The 22623-nt window shown below is 42.1% G+C and overlaps 1 protein-coding gene across 2 annotated transcripts in view; it reads left to right on the forward strand.

Annotated features, from left to right (window-relative positions):
- LOC124471181 (plexin-A1-like) overlaps positions 1-22623 on the forward strand; it is a 164110-nt gene that overhangs the window by 103822 nt on the left and 37665 nt on the right. For both annotated transcript variants that reach the window (XM_047025549.1, XM_047025550.1), the window contains exons 10-12: positions 8727-8927; positions 18022-18118; positions 20658-20848. In XM_047025549.1, coding sequence (XP_046881505.1) covers positions 8727-8927; positions 18022-18118; positions 20658-20848 — 489 coding nt within the window. The remainder of the gene's footprint in view (positions 1-8726; positions 8928-18021; positions 18119-20657; positions 20849-22623) is intronic.

Raw genomic sequence — 22623 nt, forward strand, 5'->3', positions numbered from 1 at the left:
CTTGAAGTGAGATTTTCTTTTTTTTCTTGACATTAATTAATTAATGAGCTCATTAATTGGTTAAAGGAATGTAGTTGAAATACTCATCCTCACTTGTTTGCTTTCTATTTCTCTTTCTGTCTCTGTCTCTTTCTCTTTTGCTCTCTTTGTCATGAAACACAAAATAAACAAACCCAAAAATTATAATGGATCGGAACCCCTTAAAAAGAAATTTCTCTCATTTGTTTACTTGGGTTCTGAGCCTGTGAGAGAATAAGCCAGGGAAATGTAATGACATATACAAATCAAATATGCATAAATCAACATGGCCTCCGACAGTGCAGAAAACAAAGATACACATTAGATGCAACCAGGTGGAAAATTGCTTGGGTAAGTGTTACTTTGGAGAGGAATGAAGGAAAGAGGGAAAGGAAGGAAAAGAAAAAAGGGCTCTGTGACCAACTTACTCTCACTTGTTCTCTTTTGATGGTGATTCCTCATCACCTTTTACACTCTCCAAACTATTTTAACTACTTTGACTTGATTCCTTTCAAGACAGAGGCAATGAGAGAAGAAACAAGGAGAGTAAGGAGTCATGGGTAGACTTTTGAGACGTTTAGGTTGGTTGAGGGGCAGTTCTATGGGCGTATGTGAAGCCCTCTGTGACATGCTTGCGTGTAAAAAGGGCTATACAAATACATATGATTTGATCTTCATATGCATCCTGTTCATCCAAGAGCCAGCATGTTTTATTATTTTCCCCAATCTCACCGTGCTATGGAATGTATAACTCTGGTGGTGAACATTTTACTTGTTCTCATAAATTCAACTCTCTGTTTTTCCTCCTTGGGCTGGATGCACATATGGTTAAATGGTGTCACTCCATTCATTTCCCTCCCTCCATCCCTCAGTTCCCTCTGAGTACGCCTGGTGATGCACTCATGTTTTAGGGAATTGGATACGGCTGGCTGACACACAGAACACACAAAGTATACCTGTAAACAAACACAAAAAAATGTACATATACGTACACTTGCATACAGATTCCGACAAAAGAAAATACTTACATTTGCACACATACCACTGGTAAGGATTACAATGAAATCCTTGTTAGAGTCCAGAGAAAATATCCACTGAAAGAAAAGTTAGTGTGACACATTTTCCCTAGACATCATCATTAACAAAGGACTCCATCCTAACTGTCCTCCAATCCATGGATAGTAAAATAATCCCATGCATAGTACACATGCAGATTTGCAATTACGCAAACACACACGGCTTGTCTGGCTAATTTACTTCTAGTGTGGAGGCTCCACAGCGTGACATTTTGGCACTGTGTTGGACCTGGCTATCACCCAGACACTGTACAGCAGACTCAAACCCAGACACACACACACACACAATGAGGCCCCCCAGCACTGGCCTTGGCCTATAATATCCAGAGAGGATGCCCCCCTCTTTACCACTCGTGTGTGTGCGCGTGTGCAGACGCCTGCCTCTGAGTCTTATCAGAGCAAAGCACAACCAGTACAGGAGAGCCAGAGGGGGACCGAGTAATATGCACGCCCCTCTCCCCCCTCCTCTGAGCGTATATATCACTCCATAATATCTATTTTCTCTTTTTATCTCTTTCTTTCTCTCTTGCTCTCTCTCTCTTTCTCACATACATGCATAACTGTCCTTGTCCCTCACCTTCCCTCATTTTACCCATTTTACCTTTTACCATAGTTTTTTTTTCTTTCTCTCTTACTCCATCTTCCCTCTCTCTCTCTCTCTCCCTCCCACCCCCTTCACGCCGAACATCCTGTCTTCCTCTGCCCATCCAGTCTATTCTTCCAGGACACTTTTCCTCACGTCTCTATACCCCTATTTGTCATTTATAACCATTAGAGGAGTATCCGTTGCCTCCATGATAAAACAACAATCTGCAGATAGAACACAGCTCATCGCCGCTAATTAGATCATGAATCAAAGCTCAGAGCATTGAGTCGGGAGTTTGTGTAGGCCTGTCTCTCTTTCCCTTCTTCTTTTTGCTTCCTTTAAACTCCCTTTTATTTTTTTATCCTCTCCTTCCTTTGCTCGCTCTCTCTCCCTTCAGATCTTAAAATTGTCCTCTGTCCCATCTCTACTGTTTGCTTGTTTTTCTCTTTATTTAATGTGTCCCTCTTCCTTGCATCATTCTCCTTTCTAGCCTCTCTCTCTCTCTCTCTCTCTCTCTGTCTCTGTCTCTGTCTCTCTGTGTCTCTCTGTGTCTCTGTCTCTCTGTGTCTTTGTGTCTTTGTGTCTTTGTTTCTCTGTGTCTCTGTCTCTATGTCTCTGTCTCTATGTTTCTATGTCTCTATGTCTCTATGTCTCTCTGTCTGTCTGTCTCTGTGTCCCAAACATGCACACACGTACAACCCCCCTCCTCTTATATTTCCTTGCCTTTCATTAACATAGACATGCCTGAGCCATGTTTAATAAAATATAATCCCAGGAAAAGGGGAGGGATGAGTGGGGGAGAGGAAGAGACCATCTCTAGTCCTCCTTCACCCTCTCTAGGGGATCCCTTACAATTCAACGCCCTGCACGACAAAGTGAAGCCAAAGTCGGTCAGAGTTGCTTTAATTGAGACCAGATGTGGCCCGTGAAAGGGAATGGGAGAGAAAACAAAAGAAAGTGAGAGAGAGAGTAATGGAGAAAGGGCAATAACAAGCCAGGCAGATTGCATTTTCTGAATGACGTAATTTTTTTTCCTAATGTTCTCAAAAGATTATGTGGGGGAGGGGGGAGTGAGAGGGAGGGGGGCGGGGATGGATGGAGTGAGTGAGGGAGGAAACAGAGGCGACGTCGAGCTAACCAAGCTATGCTTTGTAGCTACTTGGATCCTTGTTAACCTTTCTTTTCAGTTTAGCAGTCCTCACTGCAAAACTAACCTCTAACCAACCACTTTTAAAAAGCCATCCAGACTTTCTTGAAACTTTAAGAGTGTTTGGCATACTAGCTTATTTCTACCTGTTTTGTCCCGTTTTTCTTTTTTCTTTCTTCCATTTTTCTACACTTTGTGAAGGCCACAAGAATATTAGTGGTTGACCACATTGTTGGTTGACAAATGTACAGCATATTACCATTGTTCCGTGCGATGTAATTGTACGTTTTTGAGCTTCAAGTATGCTTTTCCACGCAGACCATGAATGCATCTGGTTAACACACTAGTTTATTTTGAGTCCTGTTGTCCCCTAGCACATCTTATTCTTTCTTGTCCTCCTCCCCCTTGCATTTTCTTTTTCACATGAGAGTGGAGAAGCTCAAAAAAAGATGAATGCGCACACTTAAGCGCTAATGCATTTTTTTTAGCTTTTTTCTGGCAACCGGCTTGAATACAGTGAACATACGGTACCAGAAGGATAGCAAGTTTCAACAGGGCCCTTGTCCAGAACACAAGGTTAGGTTGTCAAGTCTCTCGCACACTATAAAGATGGAGAACCAGTCCAATGTTTGGGGTTTTTGTGTTTCACTAGGTCCATGACATTGAGAATATATATTTGTTTTCATTAAAGTCGCTGTCAACTTCCATATTGGCAGTAGTGAGCTTGGCTCAAGTCCTTTTTGAATGCAATGTTACACCTGGGCGATGCCAAGTGCCTGCTGGCATTCTGTAAAGGCTTCAGCATCCCTAACCTTGAGGGCCCGAGTGGACAAACTGATCTAACTCAAATTAAAAGCATGTCAAAGTGAATGTCAGAAGCAATGTTATGAATTGTTGACACACACACACGCAGAGACATGCACATAGGCTTAGTGATAGGGAGATTGAACAGGGTTCCCAGGCTGTGTGTGTGTGAGAGAGAGAAAAATATATTGCGTGTGTTTGTCAGTCTCAGATCTCTGTCGTTTTTAATATTCAGATAGTATTAAATCTTCATTTCCACCAGCCTCCCAGTCAGCCCTTCTAATGGAGAGTACATATAAATATTGCATTCTCAGAGAGAAAAATAAGTGTCAGAGAAGGAGAGGGTGGATAAAGAAAAGGAAAACTGAAAGATGAAAAAAAGGAGAAGGGAATGGATTAGGAGACAGTGTGTAATGGCTCCATTTTGTCTCTAGCCCACTGCCATGTTCAGGATCTAAACCCGGTTTATTTCATCATGAAGCCTGTGCTGATACTAACTAACCCCTAATGGAAACAGGGAAAGGCTACTCGTATGTGGGAACAACAAAACTGTAAGTGACATACACACTTAAACATAACATTTTCTTTAGTGTTGATCTTCCCTCTTAATTTCACAGTTTTCTCAGTTCTCAAAACAGTTCATATTTAAAGTAGCTTGATTATCTGTTCAAAAGGAAACCTTTCAAATGACTCACACCTCATGTGTCCTATAAACAACAACTATTCAAATACCACTATGCTACCATCATAACAGGCTGGTGGAGCCACGCCTTAGACAAAATGGCAGCATTGAATCATATTTCCTTTGCACAGCATACCTTCATAGCTCACATATGAGGGTCTGTCTGCTCTTACTGACACTCTTTCCCTCTTGGCTCTCTATCCTGCTCTCTTTTTTCTTTTTCTTGTTTGAGGTAGCAAGGATGGAAAACGAGCGAGTGGGCGGACAATCCTGGAATCCCTCAAAGTTTCTCTTGTTTTATGTGCTCCCTCGGTCTCTGCTCTCATGTTTCTAGCTTATTAAGTTGTTTTGTCCCCCCCATTTCCACCCCGTTCCCCTCTACCCCGATCCGTGTGTCTCCCTCAGAGAGCAGCAGCTTAATGAGACTACTTCTGCTCCCCCTAAGACATCTACCAGGACTGGGGGGGGGGGACGAAGCAACTCGTACACACACACACAGTTAAAAGTATTGAAACACATATGTGCATGCATTACGTAAAGGGCACACTCACTTATACTCACCAATTGAATTGTTCACTTACACAGGGTCACACACGCATGCATGCATGTATACGCACACACACTGCAACAGAATGGAGGACACACTAGTAAAAAACTGTTGGGGCAAACCCAACTGCATGGTTATTTAATTCTAAAACAGGTCCTCCAAAGGGCCTTTATCCCACCAGTTTCATAACTGTGTGTTCTTGGGTTATGGTCCTGCGACTGCAATGCTAGATAGAGATTATAAAGCCCATTGCCCTAGGCTCAGGAAAAATGTAAATGATCAAAGCTGTGTCAGGCCTGTGACACATACACAATCACATATGTTGTCACCACATAGAATTGAGTAACCTTTCATCGTGCATGGACCTTACACACTGTTCCTGGTTTGTTTGTAATATCCCTACTCTGTGGTCTTAACCTGTCTGGTCTCCCAAGCATTCCGTCTTTTTTAAATTATTTAGCATGTTATTTTTTTCCTCCTTTCCCCTGATCTATATTCTGCACATCAAGAGAGGTAATTAATTATGGATGGATTGGTCTTAAAAATCCACCGTGGCCAGACAGATTCCTCATTATATATGCGCAATGTTTTTGGAGCTTTATTTATTAATATATTGTCAGCTTCTGAGCCTCTGAACTTGATTGTTTATTTATTTAAATATTCTATATTTCTAGCTCTCCCTCTCTCACACACCACACTCCCTTTTTTGTATGGTTGGCAGGTGTTAAAGTGGGTTTTCTGCTCACCTGCAAGGAAGGATCATCCTATGCTGCCCTACACTTGTTTTGTTTGATAGATGCATATAAATAATGAGTTCATATGAAATCCTTTTAGTTATTTTGTGAATCATACAGGATATTGCATTGCACAGTTCGAGCTCAGTCATATGCAACAATAGCCCTTTAGCAGACCCGCAACACTGACGTAATGATGACCCCTCATTATGTCTGCTTTCTTTTTTACACTGAACCAAACAAAGCGCCCCGTGTGTGATTGTAAATTTTTTTTGTCCAGGAAGCAAAGTCAAGGAAAAATACTCTTATTCTGGTATAAGGGTTTGTGTGTGTATGTGTGTGTGATGGTTAACATGGTATATCTGACGAAAGTCATGAATCAACAAAAAATCTTAAGGACTAAATAAATCCACCCATCCTCCACACAAAACATTAGAAAATACTGCTGTGTGTATGCAGACTATCTGTGGGTGAGAGTATATATTACCATAACCAACTTTAACTATGAATCCAAGATGTTTTGCACACACAGAAATACTGATCCCGCAGCCCTGTGGCAAAACCTTGGGTCTCACGTCTGGACCCTCCTCCCTAAAGCACACACACGCGCACACACACACATTACTACCCTAGGTCCACTTTTTCTGAAACAGAAAGAAGAATCCACAAAAGATGGTGTGAAAATGAGCAGAAACAAAAAGAGAGAACAAACAACAGCATCAAACAAGTCCCCCTGGTGAAGCATTGTTTCATTGTAGTCTGCAGTTTTGTAGCCTTAATGCATGCTTTGAACTGTTTTGGCACCTGTCGTAAAATGTCGACAAAACAGTGTATCTCTCTAGTGAGCATTATTTCCCAGCATTCCACCCTTTCTCTCTCTCTCTGTGGGTTTGGTAATGCTTAGATCAGGTTTATGTGTAATGTGATAACTACTTCCCAGGAGAAAAGGGGTCTGTTCAAGACTACTCCCTGGTGAAGTCATACAGAAGCGTTCAGAGTGGTTTGCAGTTTGTGTTATCAAAGCAATACCACCTTGGCGAAACAACAGGACAGATTGTGGCCTCAAGTCACAATCCTCAATCTCAAGTCTTTAAGCAGTCAACGGCGGCTTACATATATGCGTATATTGACTACATGACAACATAATTTTGCACTCAGACCCTTAACTAAATTATCACAAACATGACATGAGAAGCGATAGTGTTGAGTAACAGTGCTTGCTACGCTTAATCGCTTGTTTTTAAACCTAATAAACAAAAAGTCCCCACAGGCTTGCATAGATAAAACAGACACCCAGTTTGTGCAGGGATACATCAGAGACAATATCTGAACAGATGCTGTTTAGGAAGGTAAGTGCCAGGAAGAAAGGACAAGAAAACAGTCAAACTGACTCAAAGTCGATAGACGGAATGAATAAAACATTGGTTTTACCACTCTGCTAGGGGCTGCACTAGCATTTAATGCAATGTACTTTCCAACAAGAGTAAGTCTCATCATTCTTTTATTTCAAAAGTGCAACAATATAAGTAAAACCTTGCCAGAGTATTAGTCTGCAACGCTCATCACTTTTGATTGCTGTTACATTTCTAGCTTGCACTACTTTTTACGCCTTGAATGCCGCCAGCCCAAAGTTTCTAACACTTTTTTCTAGCCAAGCCAAGACTCCCTCACCCTCTCTTTCGTTTTCAATCGTCCATTGCCCGCGGCAATTAATTAACTGGGAATGTTGTCAAGGGTTTAGAGACGTGCAAAATGTAGCTGCTTTAAACTGTGAATGGATCCATTCCTTTTTGCCCTAAACCAAAGTCAGATATTGGGAGAGGCCAGGGAGGAGTTAGAATGCAGGCAGCATACATAAAAAGGTGTGGATGAGCTTGTTAGTCTGTTTTATTTAGCACCTCTTCCTCTCTCCTTCTTGAATATAGTTCTTTCTTGTCTGTCTTTCTTTCTTTTGGCCTGTTAGACTGCTGCACCCCATTAGGGTATTTCGCTCATCTCATTACCCAATCTTAAATGTTTTGTTTTATTCAATCTTCATTTCACCAGGTAAATCCAGGTATATTTTTCCCTTCCTTCCTTTCGGTCCACCAAATCTATCTCTCTTTCTTGCCGCTTTCAACAGAAACTGCCCAATCCACTTATCCTGACATCTTTCTTTTCTTTGTGTCCCACCCCCCCGTCTCTCTCTTATTCATAATTTACAATGTTGTCAGTCAGCCCGCTCTCTTCCCAGTGCGATCCCTCTCTCGCCAACTGCCAAACTCTTGGACCGGCTTCAGACACGGATGTCTAATAAGCTAATGAACAAACACACCATTGTCTGCGCTGCTCAGGGGACAAACTGTAACTGCTAATGGACTAACAGTTTACTGGCAGCCTAGACAAATGTAGGCTTGGGTATATACATGCCTGTGATTACGGGGTGTGCTGGCACATTTACTGATGTTTGCCATAGACCTTTTTAAGGTGTACTGCAGGAAAAGGGGCTCGTTGGTTAGGAGGTAAAACCCTGTCAAAGATGGAGGACCATTGTTGAAGTTGTTTCCTCTGAACAATAAACAATTATAAAAGAAGAAAATGTTGTTCATGTTGTTTGTTTATGCTGTTTCATATGCCCTTGTACAAACATTTAACAAAAGAAAATGTGTTTCATTATGTTTTTCTCAATATAGTATTGAGGTCTTCTGCTAAAAGTTTATTTTTTGGGTTTAAATCTGGACCTTTTTAGTTGCACGCAGCTTATTCTTTTAACCAATGTGTCCATGAGTGTGAGCGCGTGCTTGTGTGAGATTTAGAACATAGTCATAGATGGTGAAAAAAGGTTTCCATCACACACAAACTTGTTTTAGGTCAACCATATTGATGCAAAAAACACACATAATTACTAACCAACAGACTATTGTATCCAGTGAGATAATCTATTAAGTGTGTCCATATGATCTAATCATGTTCTACTCAATCACTCCCCTACTCAATGTAACTGAATAGAAATCTCGTAAACAGTTTCCATAACAGTCACCACACAATGGAGTTTTTACTTAAAAAATCATCTCAAGTGTATAACCCTGTCAACTCACCTCTCTCTCTTTCTCTCTCCCACCTCATCTTCACTCTCATACCTCACTCTACCAGGACTGCCCTCAGATCCTGCCCTCCACCCAGATCTACATCCCAGTGGGCGTGACCAAGCCCATTACGTTGGCAGCCAAGAACCTGCCACAGCCTCAGTCTGGCCAGCGGAACTACGAGTGTGTGTTCCACGTGCAGGGCGAGGTGTACAGTGTCACCGCGCTGCGTTTCAACAGCACCAGCATCCAGTGCCAAAAGACCTCGGTGAGAGCCCTGTTATGCGTATGTGATTTACGTGCTTATGTTGCAGAGGTGGTTTGGAAGAAGGGTTGGGGATTTGGCAATGAGTTCTTTACTTTGTCTATACTAGTCTGTCTAAATGTTGCCTTTGGACATTGGGGTTGCTGTTTGGTAAAAAAAAATGCACCTTGGATTGGCGTGGTCCCTGCGCCAAAGTTGGCGATTTAAGTCATTCTACAAATGTATGCACATGCTGTGGGAGTAACTAATGTTACTGTGTGTATATAATATAAAATATGCAACATAGACAACACTACCGAAGCAAAAGCCCTTTCGGGGGTCAAGGTTATTTTTATGAGATCCCCCACAACTAGAGGTCCAGTGGAGATAAATGACTGCGTGCTGCTGTGGACATACAAGTAGTTGTGGTCAAAATAAATGACCGCATGGTATACATTGACACGGGGGTCAGGTAGATGCTACTGCGTTATTGTGACAGGTGTCCAAGGTGATGCTTCATTTGTGTTGAAAGAGAGGATCTAAAAATGTAATCCCATACAATGTGTCAGATTGCTAGTCTTACCCCTTTGAATCCATACAGCGCAGCAATCCCCGTCTAATGTGTCATTTCTCATATTGATTGGGTATGAAGTGGCTTCTGTGGGCTCTGTAGTTTACCTCCCTTTGTACTACTCCTTTGAACACTGAGTTGGAATATGTGAGGACGAATGTTGTGTTATGAGAAATGCGGATGATGTAGCGGTATACATATGTGTACACGAGTATATTGGACGGTGGGTGCTTCTTTATTGTGTGCTTGTGCTCTGGTAGTGGATTTTTAGTTGCAGGATTCATGGGGTGTTTGGTTTGGAATGATATTGGGTGTTGTGGGGGGGGGGTAGTAGCGGCATGATAAGAAGCGGCGCTCCGCTTCACTGAGGCTGAAAATGTGTAGAGGAAATCTGTCTGAGCCTAGTCGGGATGGGATTGATCATGTTTATACCTAGACACTCTATACCAGTTGCGCTCTCTCTTTCGCTCTCTTGCAGGCGCACAATTCCTCTCCTTTTCCATCCTACACCATGATTCACCATGTTTCTCTCTCATTGGCTAGCCGTAGTTCCAATCACTTTATCATCCAAGCCAGTTTCTTCCTGTCTCTCACCGCTTTTCCTCGGATACAGTGAGGTACAAAGGGAACCTGCCAACCAGCCACCAGGAATTAGCTACAGAACTTTCTACCGTTGATGTCTATCACACATATTCACTGCACAAATGTACATGTGCAGTCACTCATGAGGTGTCGGAACAGGGACTGGGGGGTTTAGTAGTCATCATCTATCTCAAAGATAATAAAGAGATGTATAGACTGAGTTTACCAAGGCAAACTGAAGATGCATAAACTGTTGTCCATCAAGCTACACCACCCGCTCACACTTTTTTTTTCTTTCAGAAAGAACATTTCAAACTAAAACACCATGTCACTGTGTATTATTATTCACAAGCACAAACTGTAAATTTTCACTTTCAACTGCTTTCTTTATGAAGAACCTGTGTTCTTATTTATTTCAATGTCTGTCCAATAGTCCAATCTCTTGTAGTGCTTTTGAAACCCTGTCTGATCTAGAGGCTGCTTCTTAAAGTAGGACAACACCAGACGGACGAAGATGAATCCTGTTACTTTTCGGTACACCCCAAGTAGAATCTCATCAGCATTGAGCCTGAAGTCCTCTCTTCGGGAATCCACATCTCCCGTCCAGATTAGAGTTTGAAAAGTGATCTTGTGCAACTGCGTCGATTGTATCACATCCGGTTAATTGGGATGCGATTTGGATGATGTCTCTTGCCCCTTCCAGTCAATGTGCTAGTGTCTCCACGTAAGCAACTGCCAGAGAGAATCCACCTCTTCTGCCTGTTATAAATGATCAATTAATGTTATGACACATTATAAAGGCGTTGAAGTAGCAAAGTCATGGTGAATTCTGTAAACGGTTGGTCACAAACACCTGCTGATGAAGTGACTTTCATTGAGCTATGTTCACGAATGTCTAACTGGGTAGCTGTTTATCCAAGCCTCTGGAGCACAACCACAAAACCAGGAGTTTATGATCTGTTAACAGAATAAACTACAGAACCAGGAGCTTATGAACCTTTAACAGAATAAACTGCAGAACTAGGAGGTAGGAGTAGTAGAGGTAACTGTAGAAAGTTCCTAGGGGTGCTGGCTGGTAGGCTACTGTAAATACATCACTTCTATCTGAGGACAGTCAGTGCTTTAGACATTTCTTATGACCACATGACAGAATCTATATTGTGCCCTGTATTTTTTTACTGAGATGAACAGAAGTCACAAACGCATGACATTATGAGTATATTATACTAAAGCAATGTTAGCATTGTTTGACAGCATTAGCAGGGGCTTCTGTTGCTTTCTGATGTTGATTCTGGTATCGATGGTTAATCGTTAGTACCAGCACAGTATTACAATACCCAGTGTTTCTGAAGGCAGAGTAATTAGCATAGCGACAGCACTGTCTCTCCAAAGTGGCTCCTTTTTATTGAGTGTTTACAGGAGCAGTCAGCACTAATCAGAAGCACTCATCAGCTAAGGCCAAAAGCTGTATTTCTGTGTGATGGCTCAACTGGAAACATAATAGAAAGTAGCGGTTGGCTGTTTTTATTTTTGTTGCTGTTTGGACAGGTATGTGGGTGCAGTTGGGGTGGGAATGTAAGTTGTACTATTACTGCTGTTGGTAGTGAAGACTTACAGTAATAGACCAGGTTTAGAGCAACCGGTTTGGCCTAAACTTGTCTGAGCTCATGAATGAAGTTAATCTGTTAATTATTTAGACAACTTCTGTGCTTGATACAACCTTATAGTTATGAAGGCCTTTTTATATTAATAGAACAAAATTATCCAAGAAGTTGATTCTTATTTTAAATGTACCCGCCTCACTTTGCACTGCTGCATTCCATGAATCATTGCATTGAAAATTGAAGCTTATATCTTGTAACCTGCGTCATGGAAAGATATAGAACCATACTTTACATGAATAGAGAATGGTCTGTGTGCATGTGTGTGTGTTAGCATGTATATTTGAACAGATCTCAGGCTGTTAATGAGTGAATTTACCAATATGCATGGTGTGTGTGTGTGTATGTGTACACTGGCCATGTTTGAACTATGAATGCCCTGATAATTGTTTTGGTGTGTATCGTTTATGTTAGCTCACCGTTTCCTCTGTGGTGTATGGACTGCAGAATTATGGTTCCAGGATGGTTAGCACCTAAACATCTCGGCTATAACCTCAGTTAATCTTCAAACAAGACCAATTTACTGTTCTTCAATAGGATCTAATACCAGTTTTAGATCAAATTTCCTTACCCACTGTATCTTTTACATAGTGCAGCATGTAATGTAACACCATTTCCTCCTCCCTCCAAGGAACTTTAACATGACCTTGTCATATCGGCTGCATGTTAACCTCGTATGGTGTAAGATATTGGTTTCAGGTCATGACATGTCTATTTCAGTGATTAATATCAATTAGGGTAAAGAGTAACAATCTCTTTCTCATAAACAAAAAAGACATGCAAACAAAATAAATCATCTACTGTGTGCCCAGATTGGAGAAAAAGTTTACATTTTAAACTGATATTGGAAACAGTAGTTTCATCTACAGATGGTGTCCATCTGAAAGAAAACAGTCCTTTGGTGGGATAGATTATAGTCTGAATCTTGTTCAAGTGTTAACCTGCAGTCTTCCTGGATAAAGGGTTATGGTGACTGGAAAACGCATTTTCTTTGAGGTATGTTTATATGTACTGTACTTTGTATACAATATCTATTAGCATAGTTGAAAAGAACAGAAAGTGAAATCACAGCCCGATTGAATTTCCATTTTGTGTCATTTATACAACTATCCAAACACTGTCACACATTGCAAACCCTTTTGTAACAAGAACCAAAACAACACAAACTCTCCCGATTTAATCTGTTGATGGTATCCAGACCTCCTCCTCTCATGGGCCAAACAGGTTTTGAGCTTAGTGGCGAGCTCATGGGAGTGCCGAGGTCATGGGAGCTGGTAAACAGTGCAGAAGCAGCCAGAAGAAGAAGGGTCACACTGACTGAGTGAACACAGCTGGAGAGGAGACCACACTGTCTTATTCACACACCTATCTCTCTCTCTTCTCCACCTCTTGGTCTCTCTTATTTTCTCCACATCTCTCAACAGAGGGAGATGACAGAGGAGAGAAGGAAAAAGTCCAGACAGAACCTTTTGGGGGTATCAGTTATTTTTTTCATATATGTCAATATTTGACAGCCAAAGTAAAGTGAACCAGGTAGGAGGAACATTAGGAGAGGATAAAGCTTTATGATATACTATTAGGGTGGTGGAGATTTAAAACCAAAGATGAAGAATATCAGTGGCTGTATGTACTCACAGGTACACACACTCACAGCCACGTACAAACACCATGGGGAGCGAGTGATTGAGAATATATCAGGAGAAGGGATAGAGGAATGGAGAGGTAGGGAACTAAAAGTGTAGTGGGTATAGAATGAGAGAAGGATAACATTTAGAGGGGAAAAAATAAATTCAAACCATTCTTTTCCAGCTGTAAATGAGAAAGGGATAGCCATAGAGGAGGAAGAAAGAGCGATAGATGTATGGAGGAAACAAGAGGTCCGTGGAAAGCGAAGGAGGCCAAGTGTCTTCAGGGGTAGTGGTTATTATCCACTGCATGGGTCTAATGGTGTCAGACGCCCCTGCTGTGTGTGCGTGTCTTTGTGTGCGCTTGAATGTGTGAGCTTCAATGGTTTGCTTTACCCACTGGAGAGCCTATTCATCTAGCCCAGAAGGCTAGGTCAGACCAGTTTCACCTTTTTAAAATGTTTTCCCATTACAGGATAACCTACTGCCTTGTCTAGCACCCTTGAGACATAACCACGTTTTAATACATTGCATCTTATTTATGTTATTATATCATGTTTCCTTGTAAACCTTTGCCTATCCAAGCCTTAGCATTTGGCCACAGGAATATATGGTAGTATCCTTCTATAGGGACATCAGAAAGGTCTGACTTATTGTACATGCACCGACATACGCACCACACTGAAACTGAAATCCATTAGAGTAGCATGCAGGATAATGAGATCTCAGAAATCCACATCTGTATTTGTAACAACCCATCCACTCACCTCCTCACCACTCCTCTCCTTTCTGCTCCGCTCCTCTTCTCGTCACTCACCCCCTCGCCACTCATCTCCTTTCCGCTCCTTTCCTCGTCACTCCTCTCCTCGCCACTCCCCTCCGGTTTTCTCCCCCTCCCACTCTTGACAGGTGTAGCAGTGCCTCTCTCCCACACCCTGTCCTAGGTAAATAAGAATTAATTGCTGCCCATCTATCAGCATATGGCAGCTTCTCTGCCTCTCCCTCCCACCCTTCTTCCCTATCTCCCTCAAGTCCTCTTCTCTTCCTACCCATTTGTCACTCTTTCACTCTCCCGTCTTTCGTCCCTCATTCTTTTCTTGATCTCGAGCTCCCATCTTACACCTCTCACCCCAATTTCCATTTCCTTCTCCACTCGCTCCCACTTCATCCTATCTCTTCCTTACCTCTCAATTCCTTCTTCAATCCAAGTTTGTGTGTGCTCCTACGGCATTAATAAACAGAATGCAGACCACCAGGCAGTATGAGGACAGGCCTGTCAGAAGGAGTTAGTGTGAGTGTGTTATCGTTTAGGGGAGGTAGCATTTGAGGGGGGGCTGAGAGACACTATCCACGCCCACACTGCTTTATACACACGCCAGGTCAGGGTCATTTATTTTCAATTGGAAGCCACATTTAAACATGGCCATCATGGTTCTAGTAGCAAAATGCTAGAATAATGCTAGGTCATTGTTGGCATATCAATCACTATCCATTGGCAATTATCATTTTGGTTACATAAGACTACAAAACAAGACTTCCACAAACGGTAAAAGCAAAAATGATTTAGGCCAAGCACTGATTTGACTTTTAATTGGTAATTTGACAAATGTTTTCAATATTTGCAAGGTAATATATTTCCTCTGCATAAGCTTAAATGCAATTTGACCAGAATGTAAATTGAGGTGTGAATTTTTGCCATGGTTTTGCCCAGGACTACGTACTGTAGACTGCACCACACAGCCAAAGCGGCACTATTTTGGGGGTCTGAAGCCAGCATTTTTCAATTGCTTTTAGTTATTGTTATCAGTAAACCGGGCTGATGATAAGCCTCCCTTAACTTGCTGCAGCCGTGTACCAATCCTGTTAGATTAGCCCCGATTAGCCCACAGAAAAGACTCACATTATGAGTCGCAGCTAATTCCATAGCGGGTGACCTCCATAGTAATCCTATGGTGGATTACGACTTAATCCTCAATTAGCCCCTCCCATAATATCTACGCACACCCGCTCATGATGTGGGGAATTGTCTTGGAAGTGTGTAATGTCTCTGTGTGTGTGTGTGTGTGTGTGTGTGTGTGTGTGTGTGTGTAACTGCTGTTTCATATCAAGCAACTGTTTTGCTGAGTTTTGTTGGTGGCCATAAAGTTATGGCCTCCTCCCCACGGGGTTCGGGAACAGTTTGATTTTCAAGCTATGGCAGCTTAGCCTGGCTGCCAGCCCAACTTCTCCCCGCCACAAAAGAAATTTGGTCGGGAAGTTGGGTCCTGGAGGGTCTCGTATTGGGGAGCAACTACAGAAAACCAGAATCTGGGCGAACCAATGAAATTGCCAGGGCGGGCTTTATACGATGATGGACAGATGATCAACAGTAACGTAATCACCCACGACACAAAAGAGCGCTTAAGTTGAATTTGTTTTGAACAAACATGGCTACCGCTGGAGATCTGGGATGTTATGATTCTGCCATCGAGTCTGTTTTAGAAGACATCGACAGCGCATTAATTTTGAAAGAGGAACAGAGAGACGCAATCAAGGCATTTGTCGATGGAAAATGTGTTTTTGCTGTCCTTCCTACGGGATTCGGTAAAAGTGTAATTTATCAGCTGGCCCCGATGGTCGCGAAGAAGATGGGACACAATGAAAACCCAGTGGCCATTGTGGTTTCTCCTTTTCTTTTGCGGAGTTGTAATCCTAAACGGAGAACTTGTTCGTATATGCATTGCCCTTTATTGTTTCGCTCAAAAAGGTTGACCGTGTGAACAAGTACTCCCCCTACCCTTAAATTAATTTTACAACACAGGCAAAAATCTTTGTATTCATTCTTCAAGCATACTTCAAGTCTGCTTGCAGTTTAGTCAGTAAAGATTTAGCTGCCTCTCAGTTTAGTTCTGTTGACAACAACTATGAGGCGCTTGACATACGTCACATACTCTGTTGGTGCTTGTTTTTTTCCTTTCTCTCAGACCCCCCCCCTCTCCTTTCGTTGCCATCTTTTCTCTCATAATATCAGCACATACTGCACTAGTTCCCAGACTGACTAGGTCTCAAGGGAAGAAGAGGGAGGAAGGGAGAGAGAGGATGAGAAAGGGAAGATGGAGAGAGGAGGAGAAAGAAAAAGAGAGGAAGGGCAGAAAAAACATTGATAATGCTAGTATGTTGAACAAGAAGTGCATGTGGTCATTAAACACACGTGTGCCTGCGAGTGTGTACATGTTATACTGATCTCTTGGACCTGGCCCCTTCCATATGGGTGTGTGTTTAGGGCTGAGACGGCCTGTCTGTCCCAGACACAGTCCAGACTTATCTGGTACTACAAGAACGTAAACCACCAAGGGTGGAAGGGTATGGAGGAATGGAGAGAAAGGAAGGTGGACCAAGCAGTAGGAAAGGAAAAGATGAGAAAGAGTGGGAGACATGCAGTAGAAACGGAGGGAGGTCAAGCCGAACATGTCAAATAACTAATTAGAAATGGCAATTTTACTTACCTCACCTTCCTACTGCTCCTCATGCCTAGACTCTGCCACATAGCTCAGGATGTTAATGAATGATCTCCTTTTATGAGGCCCCCCCACACCCATCGCTCTTTGACTATCAACATTTCTCTTTTTCTCTTGTGTTTCTGTGTCTTTTTTTAAATGGCACCAACTTCTCAGAGTTTAACTTTTCAACAGAATACTCCTATGAATTGAATAACATAATGAAACACATTAGGAATTAATAGGAATAGGAACACATTTTGTTGCCGTTAACCATGAAGATAAGCAAGAACCAAAATGTACAACACCAGTACAATGCCAGGACTAGCATGAATTGACAAAACAAACGTTTTGAGCCTGCAACACTGCTGGGCTATGTTGTTTTCTGGCAACCTAGCAGTAGCAATACTCCATCATCCCCTAGGGCTGCAGCTCTGACACTTTATTGCATTATTGTATTATCATCTGTACATTAGAGGTTAACACTGCTGTCTGATGCCCCAGGGTTACTAAAGATGGTGATACTGACCTTCCTGTGTGTTTATGTGTGTGTGTGTATGGAGAAGTGTGTGCTGTGCATGCAGTTGTTTGTATTCTCAGTGAGGGCCAAAGAAATGTGTCGATGTACGTGTCTGAGAGTGTCAGCTCGTGTGATGGTCAATGGAATCCAACGAAATGTGAGAGAAATTATCCCCGAAGGACCGTTGTATCAGGAGTGTGGTTCTTTCAACCACAACTTCTTGGACACCGCTGAGATATAAATGTGAATGTGCAGTTCTTTTTATTGCCTTTATTGGTGGATGTTTGGGAATCAAGAATGTGTCATTATCTGAAAATGAAATGCTGAAGACATCTATTGGGAAAATGATTGATTAACCAAGGGACCACAAATAATCATCTATGCAGAGCAACTGAATTATGTTATCTTATTGGTCTTCATTACAGCAGTATAAAGATTGTTATTTCATTTTAAAAGAGTCACACTGATATCATAATACAGTTCAACTTTGCAGTAAATTACATTGCAACTCTCCATTGGTTTAGAAAATGGAATAAAACAAATTAACCATGACTGAATACCTCACTGATGGTGTACACCTCTCAATGGACCTGATAATCCAATGCCACATATATTGCAACTTGGTGCTTTGGCATAATCTGTAAACAGTGTTAACTGTGTCCTGTTTGTTTTGATCATTCCAGTATAACTACGAGGGCAACGACATCAGCGACCTGCCGGTGGACCTGTCCGTAGTGTGGAATGGCAACTTTGTCATCGATAACCCCTATAACATCCAAGGTAAGCCAGGAGTGCAACTTTTGGGTTTACCAAAGGTCCAAAGCCGATTGACCATGTTCAACAAATGATTTAGTCATTTTCAAAGTTAAGGTTAATCGGCTTTTTAGAAATTTTTATTGTCATTTGTTTTCTGCATTTATTTCATGTGATTTGACGAGTGGAAACAGACCTATGTGTGCTGTCCATATGATTTCAAGTGTATGGTTGAGGCCTATTAAGTGCATACTGAAACTGTCCAATGTAATGTGCTGTCAGACTTCAATATTTCTCAACACATACAGAGTGTAGATACTGTAGTTACCTTTTCAAATATCCCATCTTGGTTTTATCCATGAGACATGTCATTAGCTTTCACCCCTGGGAATAGGAGCTTCAAGGAAATCGGCTCGAGCAGTATGACGGTTCAACTAACCTCAGTTTTAGTCACATCTACCAATCCATTAAAGATATGTCCTCTCCTGGACAAGCTGTCTCCCTGCACTAAAATCCAGTAAAAAAAAACTGGACATGCTCGGATTCTTAGAACTTTCCTCCAGTCTTAACCCGGCGTACAAGCCACATGGGGTAAGCCTGGACTTAGGAAAAGGAAGGCGCGTAGTTTGTAGCTTATATTTATTTTATATTTTTTGTAAGCCACTGCTGCATAGTAAATCATTTATGGTGTGACCGTATGGGGCCCTCTGAAGAACTGATATTTTTCTCCCTTGGAGGCAACATGTTACATACTTGATCTAACAGCTTCTGCAGACTTTACTCAACCAGCCTGGCCATCACTACAGTGAGATAAGGCAGAAACACACTGCAACGGAACACTGCGATTTGTGTACATGGCAGAGGTGCGTTGCATGTCTGAGAGACGTGTGAGAATCCCCTACATCGGAGAAAAACACAGACCATGTGTTTGTTAGCGTGGTCATACTGAAAAATAGTAGGACCATTATTTCTGTTCACCATATATTAATGAGCTAGCCACTGTAATCAAGATTAGATTGTTGCTATAATACTTAAACAATTGAGCGGGAGGGAGAGAGTTACTACAGTGCACTGTAGTCACTGTAATATTATTGTTGTATTATTTTTGTTATGTAGTACAGTATTTCTTTGTTCACCACGTCTGTTAGCAAGAGACATAGTTACTTTGTGATGCAGGTAGTAAATACATACTTTTCCTTGTTTATAACCAAAATGCTGTAGAAATGTGCACTTCTGATCCTTGATCTTCTACTAAAATGTGTATTTACACTAGTTAATGTTGCTTTGGATAAAAGTCTCTGTTAAAAGAATAACATGTAATGTAAAATACATAAAAATAGGATTGTAGTCATATATGGGATGCAATGCTGTACATCCACTGCATGAAAAATACTTTATCAATCATCAGTCTAATATTTAAAGTAAATCCCCCTTTTAATCCTATTCCAAAAAGGGTGGTGTGTTGGCATGAGGACGACACCATGTAAATAATTTTGACTTTCTAGAATAAATAGTCCCTTTGCTTGGTGTCTTTAATAAGAATATGCTCTAAAATGAAATCATGTTATTTTTATTTAATAATTACATTTCTCCCCCACTTCAGTATTGTTGACCTAGTAATTTAATTGAATAACTTTCCTATGAACATTTACCAAGAAGCAACCATACTGCATCCCTGAATGATATCCATCTTTGTCCCACCAGTGTGTGATACTGTATCATTCCATATCTGTGTTGCTGCCCTGACGAAGAAATCCAACACACAGCATATCTTAGTCATTCTCTAATCCTCCTTTTTCTGTTGATCTTTTTTTTCTAAGATAAACATCTAGTGTCACCACAGTGATGCACCTTTGTTTTAACGGTGATATGTTAATGTAATTAAATCACTTAATTAGGGCCGCAATCATTTGCACAGGGTTAACTTTAAAAGCAGCAGCGTGACCAATAGGATTTTGGAGAAGGGATATAACTATTCTCTGCAGAATTCCCCCAAGCCCTGTTTAAGTTTGGGGATGAGGGATGAGGGTAAAAAAGAGAACATTCAAATTCTCATGTTTTTAGTTAAGGGGTTCACTTTGGTAACTTTGGAGTTTATTGGTTTTTCTTAAAGAATTCTCTTCATCACAAATGATATGATAGTCAGTGCATGTCTAGTGCTTTAAGTCAGGGTAGGTAATGTTGACAACATTTAAATTACTGTTCACAAAACAAAAAAATCTGCCCTGCCTTTAAGCCTCGACCCTACCGTATGTTGTGTAAAAGAATAACATTAATGATTTTTTCTGTCTTTCCTACCTTCCCCTCTTCTTTGTCCCTCTCTCACGCTTTCCGACCTCTGTCCCTTTCTTGTTTTGCCTCTCTTCCTGCTCTCGTTTGCGCTCTATAAACCCCTCTCCCTTCCCCTCTCTGTCTCCACCCTCCGACCTCTCCCCTCGACTCCCTCTCTCCCTCCGCCTCTCCATCTTCCATTTCCTCCACTCCACTCCCTTCTACCAATTTACTCTCCACTCATTCCCCCCCCCCTCCATATTCTCTCCCTTCTCCACCCATTGCCCCTCCCCAGCTCACCTCTACAAGTGCTACGCCCTGCGGGACAGCTGCGGTATGTGCCTGAAGGCTGACCCCCGTTTTGAGTGCGGCTGGTGCGTCCAAGAGAAGAAGTGCTCACTGCGCCAGGAGTGCACGCCCCCCGAAACGAGCTGGATGCACGCCACTGCCGGCAACAGCCGCTGTGCCCACCCCAAGATCACCAAGGTAGGATGACACCCCTGACTTTCAGAACCTAAAAGTTGATTCTTTACTCCGTCTGTTTGACTAAAACACCTGGAGAGCTTTCTTATAGCGTGGTCGGGTTTGTTTGGTGAGCCAAACACTTCTCTGGGAACAGGTTGATCTCTGTCTGGCTCTCAAGTCCATCCCTGATGCGGTTTGTTTCGAGTGAGAACATAACTCCACCCAGGTATAGGAAGTGACCTCAACTGCTGTGCATTGTAGGTGAATATTATTTAGTATGAATACAACTATCAACTGTGTCTAGAGGGTAGCTACCTAGATAGCTTGAGAGGTCAGATGTGGAGTAACATGCTTGCTTGTTCATTGGTAGCGTTGGAAATACACAGCCGTGATGGGCATTTACTGTCAGTGTCATGTAAAGACAAAAGCAAGTTCAAACTAGTCTGACAAAAACAAGGTTCCATGATTTCAGACATCATGCTCTACTTTAGTTCTGTTGAGGGGTAAAATGTCCCCCCAATTCAAGATACATTTTGAATAATGTCAGGCAAAATGTTCCAGGGGCCTGTATTTATTTAGAAATGTATTTCACTAAATCACAGAACAGGCTGAATAGGCATACAGTATGTTAATGTTACACATTAACATATATTCATCTACACAATAGCATAAAGTACATACCTAAATCAACATAACAAGCTAGCGACTCCAAGCAAGTTACCGGTAAGCTAGTTTACCAAGCTCCCGATCTCATTCCACATCACTGAATCCGTAGAATTTTGGTTAATGTCAGTCAGTATAAATTAACATTTAAAAACATGTTAAAGTATATATATTTTGATGTGTAAGTCGCAGGACCAGCCAATGGAAAAAAAGAGACTTATAGTGAGGAAAATACGGTAATTTACAGGTGAGCCTCAAACAATACAAATAAAAGATGTGAAAATGATTGAGCGAGTCAAACAATACTTTGCCCCCCCCTCACCCAAACAGCAGCTGTGTTTGTGTTGAGGTATGGACGTGTAGTCCTGACCTTGATCAAAAAGTATAGAGTAGGGATGGGAGTGGACACTGAGACAGAGGGTGAGGAGGAGGAGAAGAAGATGGAGGAGGAGGAAGGCACCGCAGAGACACCATGTCACAGATGGGCTGGACAGAGGGGGGAGACGCCACGACTTCACTGAACACACTGACTTGATGAGGGATGAAGGGAAGGACTCAGACACCCTCCCCGTCTGTGTGTGCATGTGGGTGAATGTGTGTGCATGCGCGCAAGCTTGTGTGTGTGTGCGTGCATGCGGGTGGGAAGGTAACTGTATGTGTGAGTAGCCGTCTGTGTCTGTTAATTTCCTTTTATTCTCGGTATGTGTCTGTGATTGTGCGTGTGCCGTGTCAGAGTGTCTGACAGGCTCTGCGTGTCGAGGTGTCTAAACACTGTGGCGTGCCCATCTGGTTAACCGTAGCGGTGGTCCTCGTCTAACTGTGACCCGGGTCATTGTCCCCACTGTGGCCCGCTGTGCTCGTCAGAGCGCAGAGTAGACACACGTGCACCCTGTGTTCGAACCAAGGGATGTGTTCTGGAAACAACTGTCTTTCTTTCCGTCTTAGAACTCTTTTTTTTTTTTTAGGTTTTCCATAGCCCTTCAATAACAGTGAGCTCCCGATCTTCTTCACCCAATAGAGAATCGTGACCTGTCTCACAATCATTGTTAGACTTAGAGGCTCTACCTCCCTTCCTTCCACTCCCTCCCTCCGGTCTTTTCATTCCATTTCTCATTCTGGTTGTCGCACTTGGA

Source organism: Hypomesus transpacificus, chromosome 9, assembly GCF_021917145.1.
Source record: "Hypomesus transpacificus isolate Combined female chromosome 9, fHypTra1, whole genome shotgun sequence".
Taxonomy (NCBI): domain Eukaryota; kingdom Metazoa; phylum Chordata; class Actinopteri; order Osmeriformes; family Osmeridae; genus Hypomesus; species Hypomesus transpacificus.